This window comes from Geotrypetes seraphini, chromosome 7, assembly GCF_902459505.1.
Source record: "Geotrypetes seraphini chromosome 7, aGeoSer1.1, whole genome shotgun sequence".
Taxonomy (NCBI): domain Eukaryota; kingdom Metazoa; phylum Chordata; class Amphibia; order Gymnophiona; family Dermophiidae; genus Geotrypetes; species Geotrypetes seraphini.
Window position 1 is genome coordinate 29036814 of NC_047090.1, and position 12883 is coordinate 29049696.

The following is a 12883-nucleotide window of genomic DNA, read 5'->3' on the forward strand; positions in this document are numbered from 1 at the left end:
CTGAAAAAAAGAACAAAAAAATGCACTGAAAGCCTGCTGCAGTCACCTAGGGAACAGCATCGCCAAAAATTTAGGGGGAAAAAAAAAAGGGCTAGCGTTCCTCCATATCATCTGCTAAAGGATGGATACATCTGGAAATGCTATGCAGCTTGTCAACAAGCAGTAATATTAAAAGGAAAAGGAGGTCCAGGCATTACTGAAAACATTCAGACGGATTACAATAAGAAGTCCATCTATGTATAAAACCTGATGGCCCCTTCACCAGGAAAAAACCCTCATTCATGGATAAACACAAATACACCTACAAAACAAAACAAAAAGTGCCCCTTGCAACATACTGTACAACAACAGTAAAATAATTAATTACATTTAATCAAGACAAAATTCTTCCTGAAGGGTTCAATGCTTAGAGGTTTCCAAAGGTTATGGAGAAAGGCCAAAATGACAGCAATTAAATGCAAAGATCTAATCTAGTACACAATTTATTAATTGCATTATATCAAAAAGGTTCAAGTCGATTTACATTCAAAGAGGCTGTAAAATCTACAAGTACAGTAAAACCTTGGGTTGCGAGAATAATTTGTTCCAAAACTATGCTTGTAAGCTAAAACACTCGTATATCAAAGCGAATTTCCCCATTGGAAATAATGGAAACTCAGACGATTCGTTCCACAACCCCAAAACTTTAATACAAAATACTATATGTACTCGTATTGCAAGACTTTGCTCGTTTAGAACAGCCACTACACTCCAACAGCGTCAGAGAGAGAAGAGCCATTGGCTCAGCTGTGATGATGTGACGCGTGTATACTGTATGTATTCGTATCGCAAGACTTTGCTCGTTTAGAACAGTCACTACACCCCCGCAACGTCAGAGAATCATCAGCTCAGTTATGATGTGATGCTTGTATACTGTATGTACTCATATTGCAAGACTTTGCTTGTTTAGAACAGTCACTACACTCCCGCAACGTCAGAGAATCATCAGCTCAGTTATGATGTGACGCTTGTATACTGTATGTACTCGTATTGCAAGACTTTGCTCGTTTAGAACAGCCACTACACTCCCGCAGCGTCAGAGAATCATCAGCTCAATTATTATGTGACACGTGTATACTGTATGTACTCGTATTGCAAGACTTTGCTTGCTTAGAACAGTCACTAAACTCTTGCAGTCAGAGAGAGAAGAACCATCGGCTCAGTTGTGATGTGTGTATATTGTATGTACTTGTATTGCAAGACCTTGCTTGTATATCAAGTTAAAATTTAATCAAATGTTTTGCTTGTCTTGCAAAACACTTGCAAACCAAGTTACTTGCAGTCCAAGGTTTTAGTGTATTTCTTTTGTATTTTCCCATAGATTTTATGGCTGCTGAACTCTATGAGTCAGCTGTGGAGTTTGCTTGTCTCCCTTAATAACTGTTTATGGTCTTTGTCTTCAGGAATCTGTACAAAGCTTTTTTAAAAAACTTAAGTTACATTAACTCCTTTGCCCATATGTTGAATAAAAATATATATTTTCTTCAGTTTATTTTAAACATGCTACTTAGTAACTGTATCAAACAATAAATAGAGGCAAATGCTTGTGTCTTGGAACTCAAATCACACCACTTTCAAACAAAATGTTCCAACCACTTCAAAATCTTCTGTCAATTAAGATCTCTTCCACCTAGAGTTATATGTCTTTAAAGAACTAAATATCTTCTGTCATAGACCTCAGAAACACCCTCCTCCGTCCCACACAGGTGAGTATTCCTGACGAGGAGTTGATTGGTGTACCCTCCTCACCGGTCCAGACACTATTATTCACTTTAATTCTCTTAACTTTTAAGATGTTATCAACCCCATATTATTTATAGTGTTGTACTTATCTAATGTGTGGTTCAGCGGTTGGACCCGACATGTTTCGCTTCCGCTTCGTCAGGGATCCACACTAAATAAAAGACATATCACATCAATTAAAATCGTACAAAACTATAACTAAACTCCATGGTGATATCAAACTTATTGCCTTATTTGCTTACCATTGCCGCTAACTTCCATCCTGCAAATCAGTTAATATGCAAGATGGTGGCGGCGTCTTCTACTTCACTAGTGATTGATAGTATACATGAAGGGCGGGTGGAAGTAACATCGAAGCAGCATTAAACGTGAAAGAGCAACATTGGATCCATCGGCTCAATACAGTGGAGCCGATGGGTCTCAACGCAGAGATAGAATGGTCTACGGTTTTTTGACTCTGCCGGCATACAGCTGGTAATTGTTCTTGTGTCAACAATTAAATCCCTTGTGGGTAGGTTAAACGTAAGGGTATGTAAGGGGGTTGGCCTCATGATGCAAGAGCTATAAATAGTGAAGTAGAAGACGCTGCCGCCATCTTGCATATCAACTTATTTGCGGGGTGGAAATTAGCGGCAATGGTAAGCAAATAAGGCAATAAGTTTGATATCACCATGGAGTTTAGTTATAGCTTTGCACGATTTTAATTGATGTGATATGTCTTTTATTTAGTGTGGATCCCTGACGAAGCAGAAGCGAAACATGTCGGGTCCAACCGCTGAACCACACATTAGATAAGTACAACACTATAAATAATATGGGGTTGATAACATCTTAAAAGTTAAGAGAATTAAAGTGAATAATAGTGTCTGGACCGGTGAGGAGGGTACACCAATCAACTCCCCGTCAGGAATACTCACCTGTGTGGGACGGAGGAGGGTGTTTCTGAGGTCTATGACAGAAGATATTTAGTTCTTTAAAGACATATAACTCTAGGTGGAAGAGATCTTAATTGACAGAAGATTTTGAAGTGGTTGGAACATTTTGTTTGAAAGTGGAACTTAGTAACAGCATGGCATGACTCTAGTCTTTGTACTTTTTGAGAAGGAGTGGGACGGGGCAGAGGGAATGTGCTATGGAGGCCGACGGCATCCTGCTAGCATCGCTACAGCACAGGCGATCCTCTGCAGGCTGCCCTATTTAGCTGAAAGTGAGACCAGGAGGCTGGGGGGGGGGAGTAGCCGGAGGACACTACAAAGAAGGGGGGAACATGTAGGCCTTCAGGAGGGCGGGTCCTGGAGTAGAAGTACACGGAGGGAGGGTCCAAAGAGATGAGCATATGCCGGACTGGGGGGGAGGGAGAAGTAATAATGGGTCCCTAAAACAGACAAGAGGGAGAGAGATGGTGGACAATAGGATTTAGGGAGGGAAGGAATAGAAAGGGAGAAAAGTTGGGACACAAGGGATGCTGTTGTGGTGGTGGGGGAATAGAGATACTGGATAGGAGGGTAGTTGGGAAGAGTAAGGGAGAGCTGGTGAACCCTGGGGTAGTGGGGAAGGAGGGAGATGAGGGGATGGAGACAAAAAAGAGGAAAGATGCCAGACCTCCGGGGGAGGGAAGGGAAACGGAAGGGGAGGAAAGAGATGGAAGATGGATGGAGAAAGAAGATAACGACAAATGGGCAGGAGACCCTGGCATGCGAGTTATCAGAAGGCACTTGTCACAGAGCCTGAGTCCAACATGATTTGAATAATGACCACACCAAAAAAGGTAGAAAAAATAAATTTTATTTTCTGTTTTTGTGATTGCAATGTGTCAGATTTGAAATGTGTATCCTTGCCAGAGCTGGTATTAGACCGCGAACGCGAATTTAACAGAGAGAGGAAAAATCTTTTTTGTTTATTTTATTTACACCACAGTGCCAGGGTGGGTAGGAGAAGGCAAAGAGGGTGGGGTGGGTGAAGAGGCTATAAAATAAATCCACCAGGATGTTTGAAAATAAAACAACAAAAAAACAAAACACCCAATTGGGCAGGAAAATCAAATCGAATCGAAAAATCGATTCAATAGGCTGAATCAAATCAAAATTTTTTTTCCTGAATCGGGCAGCAGTACCAGGGAGGAGGAAAGGCGCCAGCTGATTGCCTTTAGGATGTGTCTCTCGCTGTGAGAGGCATGTCCTGTAAGCGCTAGCCGGTGCCAGCACCTCTTCTTCTCTCTGCACATCTTCCCTTCTGGCACCCCACCTCCTAACTGGTGGCTCTGGGCCCGTCTGTAGGGCCTTCGCACATATACGTGACATCATCGCGTCGACGTCCGTGCACTTTTTGGGTGCCTCGAGCTGCAGCCACTACATTTAGTGTGCTGCGGCTTGGCAAAGTTTGCGAGATACTGGTCTAGATGTTAAACAGGGACTTGGCGAGAAAAACTTAACTGAACTCTATTCAATTATTGGAAAGTACCAATGCCTGGTCTTACTGAGCAGCAAGGCGGCCGAGAGATAAAGCCAAGTCCGGGGCAAGCAATCTTAGTTGCCACCCCCTGGCAGCTCCGTCAGTCACAGTTAAAAGCAGAAGCATAGCCAGCAGTCATTTTATTAGAGGGGAGGGGGCATCCATACCTCTCTGCTCTTTCTCCTTCCCTGTTAAAAATTTTACATTTACTGGCAGGGATACCCAAGTAAAACAAAAGACTTTGTGGAGAGTTGATGTTCAAGATGAAGGCTTTATTAAAACAATTTGGTAATCCACATGAAAATGTCTAGGACCCAATACACTGGGAACATTAGACCCGTCATGGTCCTTGTTTTGACACTACTGTCTTCCTCAGGGGTCCTATAAATCAAAATATGTGATAAATGTATATGATGTGATATGTGTGAAGGTCTAATATCAGTGTATAAGAGTGAAATAAAATTAGGTCTGAGTGACACAAATGTGTTAAGAGTGGCTGGTGACATCATATATAATATTTAATTGTGCTTAAATGACTGGTGATAAATGTAAGAAGGAACATGATGCTGGTGGAAACATAAAATACACCTATTTTTGAAGTGCAGGAAAACAAGGTGAAGGGAAATCTTGAGACAAAATGCGTGTATATAAAATAGGTGTACAGTGTTCCCCCGGTCATTCGTGGTCGGAAAATACCGCGAATGACTGGGACCGCAAATCGCCGACCACGAATGACCGGGGGAACACTGTACACCTATTTTATATACACGCATTTTGTCTCAAGATTTCCCTTCACCTTGTTTTCCTGCACTTCAAAAATAGGTGTATTTTATGTTTCCACCAGCATCATGCTCCATCTTACATTTATCACCAGTCATTTAAGCACAATTAAATATTATATATGATGTGGTTTTTCAGCATTCGTGGGGGCTCCTGGAACAGAACCCCCGTGAATATCGGGGGAGTACTGTACTTCACGTTTACACCATGTTGGGTCCAATGTTCCCAGTGTCCTAGACATTTATTTTCCGGTTGCTGTCTCCTGCATCTTCGGCTGCCCTCAACTGCCCGGTCATTTACGGTCGGAAAATACCGCGAATGACTGGGACCGCAAATCGCCGACCACGAATGACCGGGGGAACACTGTACACCTATTTTATATACACGCATTTTGTCTCAAGATTTCCCTTCACCTTGTTTTCCTGCACTTCAAAAATAGGTGTATTTTATGTTTCCACCAGCATCATGCTCCTTCTTACATTTATCACCAGTCATTTAAGCACAATTAAATATTATATATGATGTGGTTTTTCAGCATTCGTGGGGGCTCCTGGAACAGAACCCCCGTGAATATCGGGGGAGTACTGTACTTCATGTTTACACCATGTTGGGTCCAATGTTCCCAGTGTCCTAGACATTTATTTTCATGTAGATTACCAAGTTGTTTTAATAAAGCCTTCATCTTGAACATCAACTCTCCACAAAGTCTTTTGTTTTGGTTGGATTCCCTTTTGTGGAGGAACTAGGGTCAACTCTCTTGTTAGGGATACCCAAGCCCCACCAGCTGAAGAGCTCTGCAACTTGAAAATTCCCCAGTTCATCCCAGTTCATGCAAGGTGGAAAGCATGCGAACAATCTCCTCACATCAGGGAAGGTCCAGGCCAAGGAGCTCTTCTGCTGGTGGGGCTTGGGCAACCTTGCCATCTATTCAGGGTACTGCAGTTTGAGGAGGGGGCCCCAAGGTGTTCCCCCTTCCCCTTATGCCCAGGTTCAAAGTAAAGTTGTCAGCAGGAGGGCTTGGGGAATCTTGCCTCTCATTTTCCCCCCTCCCCCTCTCGATGGGCCTGCTGTGCAGCATAGGAGGGAGACAAACAAATTCAGATACTTACCAATCGGTGAATCTGGTCATCTTTCTGCCCACAAGGTAAAAAAGGACTTTTCAGGGTATTAGCCAGTTTTGAGAAAATTCCTTGCTAAAAGTAATGAAATAAAATCAAAAATTAGAAGAGAGGAGAAAATCCAAGTTACTCACATGTAACAGCAGGATTGCAGACAAAAATGTAGGCAATGTGATCTGATGGCAGAGAGATGAGACCGTTTGCCCACAGCTCAAATTCAGTGTAAAGCTCTTAGTGAGTCTGTTTTTAAGTCATGTAAACCCCCCTCAACCCTCACTAAATTTTGTGATGCTTTTTTTTTTAACATCTGCTTTTAAAACTATTTTATTGATTGTAAACCATCCAGATATATTTTGTTGGATGGTATATCAAGAAATTAATAAACTTGGAGTATATATGGCTCTTTCTGTGTGCAATGGATCTCCACAAATCTTCGGAAGGTTCCAAAACTCAGCTCAGACAGTAAGAAGGAAGAACAGCAGTGGTGTAGTAAGGAAAAGGGGGGCCGACTGCCTCAGGCGCTGTCACCTCTCGTCCTCTCTATCCCCCTCCCAATGTACCTCTTGAAATGGTTGCTGGTGCGAGCAGCATCTTCCACTTGCTGCTCACACCAGCTTCAATTCCTTTCTGACATGGAAGATGCTGCTTGTGCCAGCAAACACTTCTATTTGAGTGTGTTATCGGGATTTCCCAGTCTGAACTAGAGAGTTGCGCGGGGACAGAAATCCCACCCGTCCCCACCAAAGTCCCACCCGTCCCCGTGAGGAATCCCACCCGTCCCCGTGAGGAATCCCCTCCGTCCCCTAGGGGGCGTCCCCACGGGATCCCCGTGACCCGAAGGGAGAACCCGCAGGTCCCGCGGGATTCCCGTCGTCCCCGTTCCCGTGCAGCTCTCTAGTCTGAACGTCGTGACGCACATGACGCTTTCACGTGATCATGTGCATTGGTACGCTACTTTTTAAAAACAGATTAGTCTGGCGGCGTTTTTCTAGCCGTTGGATTTCAGAGGGAGTAAAACCTTTGCGGTCAGGATGCGACTTTCTGAAACTACATGGTGGGTCACTTTTCTTTTGAAGCTAGGATGGTGGCATAGGTTAGTAATATTCATGGTTTTAACTTATGTTTAAATAAAGTAATTTGAATTTTTAAAACTTTTATTTCAGAGGCTTCATTACCCAATGTTGAGGGGTGCAGTAGAGTTATATCGGTTCCCTGAAGCAGGACCGAAACGTGGCACGTCTGAACCGGTCAATTCTGAAGCTAAGTTTTATTTCTTTAAGCTACATATATAAGATGATAAAGTTGTAGCCAGCTTGGCCTTTAGAAATCCAATAGTGATCAACATCATCATCTTGACACTGTATTGAACAATGCAATGATTGGGTGGTGAGGCGGTATTTTCGCCTTCATGTCTCTGAGCATAAGTTTCAATTACAGTAAAAGAAGCATCATTAACATCTTTGGTGTTAAGATATATAGAGTGACTTTGCTATTACTGTTGATACATTCTTTTTAGTCACTCAACTTTCTAATTAGGTTGAGATTGTTTGCCTTTTTTCTATTTTTGCATGTTCAAGAGTGGGGCACAAGAGGCATTTGTTGTGAACGATAAAGTTCTGAATTTTCATGCGATCAATTTTGGGCACAGATGAAATCCTGACTTAAGAATAAGAACTCTCATACTGGGTAACACAGGTGGTCCATCTAGATAAGTATCCTGCTTCCAACATTTGGCTAATCCAGGACACAAGTACATGGCAGAATCCCAAACAGGTAAGTAGTAGCTTTCCCCAGGTCTATCTTAATAGCAGTTCAGGGACATTTCCTCCAGGAAGTTGTCCAGATCTTTTTTTAAGCTCACATATGCTAACCCCTTTTACCACATTCTCCAGCAACAAGTTAAAGATCTTAACTATTTGTCGAGTGAAAAATATTTTCTCCTGTTTTAAAAGTCTTACTATGTAACTTATTGAGTGTCCCCTAAACTTTGTACTTTTATTTTAAAGACCAGACAATTGATTCACATTTACCCATTCTACACCACTTAGGATTCTGTAGACTATCATAGCCCTGCTCAGCTATCTTCTCCAAACCTAACCTCTTAAGCCTTTCCTCATAAGAGATTCATTCCGCGTCATATTTTTTGAATGAAGAACAAAGGTTAACATGATTAAAAAACAGCACTGAAAACAAAAAAAAAAACCCCAAGAGAACTTTGTTTCACATCCATTTGGTTGAGCAAAATAATTATAACTCAAGCTAAAGAGACCACTGTGGTAGGAAGGGTCGCACATGCTCGGTTCTCTGTGAGCAATTTCATTTGGGTTCCATCAGAGGACAGATCCTCACAAGGTTAACTTAATGATTCAAATGCCTACGTGAAGGAAAAGATCTCAGAGGGCCACCCCAAGGATTATATTGCTACTAGTATTTTAGCCTGTTACATTAACGGGTGCTAGAATATATGTCTGTCTGTCTTTATTTCTGTCTTTCTCTTCCTCCCGCTGTCTTTCTTTCTGTCTGTCTCTGTCCCTGGCCCCCTTTGTCTGTCTGTCTTTCTGTGTATCTCCCTGCCCCTGTGTCTTTCTTCTTTTCTTTCTGTCTCCCTTCCTCCCTCTGTCTGTCCAAAGCAGCATTCCCTCCCCCTCCATTTCCTTCCTCCCACACCACTTCCCTGTGCAGCAGCATTAGCGTTTCCTCTACCCCCCTTTCCCTTCCCGTGGTCCCGACTATGAACCTAGTGATTCCAGCATGTGCAGCAGTCTTCACACGCTGCTTCGGGTCCTTCTACTGCCCTGATTTACTCTGGCACGTCCCTGATGACATCATCAGAGATGCGGCAGAGCAAATCAGGGCAGTAGAAGGGCCCGAAGCAGCGTGTGAAGACTGCTGCAGACGCTGGAATCGCCAGGTTCATAGTCGGGTCCGCGGGAAGGGAAGGGTGGGGTGGCAAAGGACTCGGGTCCCGGGTGGTGGGGTCATCGCAAGAGCCGGTTCGGAAAGTTGCTGGACTCCTTTCGGCTCCGTTTTTCGGTTCGTCCCGGGGGGGGGCAGGAGATGCTCTTTGTGCCCCAGTCCCGGCTTGTGGAAGCGATCGTCGGCTGGCTGGGAGCGGGCTTGTGGAGGCGATCATTGGCTGGTGACGTATAACACGCATGCGCACTCTCGCCTAGCGCGACAGATCAGATCTCAGGGAACATGCGGTGAGAGTGCGCATGTGCGGCTAGCATTTTATTATTATAGATTCTTCTTTGGTTATTCAGTGGTAAAGGGTATCTTTCATCGATCAAAAACCTGCACATTTAAACGACTGTGTGATTTAATCAGTCTTATTTTAATTATTTTTACTTCTCAAACAAGTGTTAACTCTTTTTTTTTTCCATTATGTTGCCTGAATGCTGGAAGTGCAGCCCGACTTTGTTACCCTACGGAAGCCAATAAATTTTGGAGAAAAGGGTCCCGTTGGAAAGTTAATGTTACCATCAGTAGAAACTTTATTTATTTATTTATTTATACAACTTTATAAAAAATTTTCAAGCATAAACATCTTGTACAGAAAAGTACGATCAAGACACCTCTGTTTAAATTAATTTTCAATTCTGAAAAGTAATTCACTCAAATTATAATAGGAAAAGAAGAAAAAAGTCAGCTTCCCTTGATCACACACAAGTCCTCTAAATTAAATTAGATCCAAGATTTAAAGAGTATCTTAATTAAATGCAAACAAATATAAAGAGGCACTTTAACTACTACTAATACAGAGAACTAATTTCCAATAGGAGCTGTTGTTACTTCATTCTCAAGGCGTTTCATTGAGATAAATCTTATCAAATGAGATGGATCTACAAATACATATTTCAATGAACCATATCTAACGACACATTTACATGGGTATCTTAAAAAGAAAACCCCCCCAATTTGGGTCACTCCAGATTTCAAATTCAGAAATTCTCTTCTTCTTTTTTGAGTCTCTCTTGAGACATCTGGAAAAATTTGAATATGGAAACCCAGGAAATCCTTGGATCTATTCTTGAAGTAAAGATTCAGGATCCAGTCCTTATCTGGAGCCAAAGCCACAGTTAACAGGAAAGTGGCTGGCGTAGCCACTTCTCTGTCCGATTGTTCTAATATAGCGGAAATATCCAATGGGTGTTCCTGAGGTTCTTCGACTTTTTCTTTTTGAAGAGTTTGGGCTTTAACAGGAAGATAATAAGCCCTTGTAAGGGGAGGTAGAGAATTTTCAGATATCTTAAGAATCTCCATAAAATATCGTTTTATCATATCTCGAGGGGAAACTGATAAAATCCTAGGAAAATTTACAATCCGCAGGTTATTAGCCCGAGTATTGTTCTCCAAAGCTTCCAATTTCCTCCTCATGATTGTATTATCTTTAACCAATTGATCTTGATTTTGTTTGACAGTTATTAATTCTTTATTGGTTCCCTGCTTTAATAAAGATACATCTTGTTTTAAAGAGTTAATTTCTTCTTTCTGAACTTTTATTTCTGTATCCAAGTTTTTTATTTGAGGATTTAAATTGTTCCCCAAATTAACCACCAAATCCCAAAGAGCTTCTAATGTGACTTGTGGGGGTTTAACCACTGAAAATAATTGTACTTGTGTGGTTAGAGTCTGTTCTTGAAGCTGATTTACCTCAATGAAGCCTTGTCCTCCTCCAGCACTTGGTGTCCCGGTTACAGGCTGAGATGTCCCATTCAGCGAGCCCTCCGACATGCTTGCCTCTCGAGAAGAGAGAACTTCCTGTCCGGATGCACTCAACTCTCGCGGTGAGCTGGCTGCCTGTGGCTGTGGCTGGTGGGGTGGCGTCCATTCGTCAGGGCTCAGAGAGATGTCGGGCCCTAGGGAATTCGCCGCAGCGATACTCTCCAGCGGCGTTCCCAGCGGTAGTGTCCCTGGCGATCCTTGTTCCCGTTGCAGTCGCCGTATAAAATCATCAATTGTAGCCGACGGGGGTATTGAGCGTCAGGAGGCAGCACCAGCGCTTTTTCCCCTCCTTTTCGGCATTTCTTATCGAGGTAGGAGCAAAGTTACAGGCGTCTGAGCAGCAGTTAGTTAGTTGCGGCCATCTTGGATCTAGGGCAGGATTCCATCAGTAGAAACTTTAAGCACACAGATTATGCAGTTCTGGCAATACAGAGTGTGACACTAACCACAAGATAAGTGAAGTTTTTGTGCTTTTTGCATCTATAACTTAAAATGTTGGTTGAGACACACACCATTAGTGGTGTTAAGATCTGAAAACAAAAATTTTATTTAAAAAAGAGTTAACACTTGTTTGAGTAGTAAAAATAATTAAAATAAAACTGATTAAATCACATTTTGCTGTATGGATAAGATTCATGATATGTGTGAATAAACAGGACACACCAAATCACTGCCCTGTCATGGCAAAAGGAAATAAGTCTACGCTGACTGATTTGTGGGGAAAATGGAGGGGGGGGGGGAAAAACTAGGTTTTGTTGGTTTCTCTGAAAAAAAGATCACTGTCTTCTGCCTCTGCAATACTGGGGATCCTGAAGGGGCTATGCAGATGTCTAATGTCATTACGATGGGACAGCCTTCCTAGATTACAGATAGACATTTAGCTTATCTTTGAGCATAATGGACTTACTTCTCTCTCCCGTTGAAGAGCAGAGCAGTGCTGTACCTTAGTCAAAGGCTTGTTAAGCTGGTAAATTTTATCCTCCACCTTGGCCTCAAAAGAAGACCCATAGTTACATAAGTGAAAGAAAAGCATCTTCATCTTTCCGTAGGGGTTGGGTAACTTCATAGCGATTGAGACGCCTGGGTGGAGAATGGGGATGGGGGTTTCCCTGTTCATACCTACTGACTCTAGATGACAGGTTTGGGAGGGGGGTAAGGGGGGGAGGGATTTATTGGGCTCACTGCTTATTATTCTCCTTATTACTGGTGATATTATAGTGACCATTGTTGTTTAGAATTTATATGGTGAGAGTGGGTTACAGTTGGGTCTATGACTAGGGGATGCTCATGGATTGGAATAGCCTTATGACTAAGGAGTGTGGCCCCTGGCAGAGGGAGGGTGGTTGGGGTTGAAGGGGTAGGATACTGGATTCCCTTCTAGGCTGAGACACCCTAAGAGTCCAGGTGTCTCAGTTTAATGTAATTCCTTGAGCTAGTTGGGGGAGGAGGGATCCTTAAGGGAATTTTTGTTCAAATGCCAATATATTTTGTAAGGATGTTTAAGTGGATTGATCTGTGATACCTTATTGTAAAATTAATAAACAAATTTTTGACTAAGTGAAAGAAAAGCATATGAGTTAACAACAAAAATAGCTCTACAAGTTTAGGCTGGAAACGAGTGGTGTCTGGTAACACTTGAAAGTATTCATGCATCCAGAAAGGATGTCTAGACTTCCTGCTTGCACGTGGGAGAAATGAATCAATAAGGTGAGCCAGCAGCCTGTACCAACATGCATGTCAGGTCAGATTACTTCTGACAGCTTTTTGCACTGGTATTTGTTATTTAAAATGACAAAAGACTCACTGAGCTAACACATAATTTTACAAGCATAGACTAACAAATAACACTGCACTAAGGAAGACAAACTGTTCCTTGTATGAATCTAGATCTCCAAGATCTTCACGCACCTTCTCCCTTGGTTTAGTCCAGTGTCTCAAACTTTTTTAGCTCTGGCACATTAAACGGAGCAAATGTTTTTCGCAGCACTTTATAACTGAAATTTTAAAATTGCAAAACCAACCAAAAA

The 12883-nt window shown here is 42.4% G+C and overlaps 1 protein-coding gene across 7 annotated transcripts in view; it reads right to left on the minus strand.

The window, feature by feature from the left end:
• The window catches only part of VEZT (vezatin, adherens junctions transmembrane protein), a 105952-nt gene that overhangs the window by 70612 nt on the left and 22457 nt on the right, over window positions 1-12883 (minus strand). For all 7 annotated transcript variants that reach the window (XM_033953305.1, XM_033953299.1, XM_033953298.1 and 4 more), the window contains exon 3: window positions 6123-6206. In XM_033953305.1, coding sequence (XP_033809196.1) covers window positions 6123-6142 — 20 coding nt within the window. In that variant the 5' untranslated portion in view covers window positions 6143-6206. The remainder of the gene's footprint in view (window positions 1-6122; window positions 6207-12883) is intronic.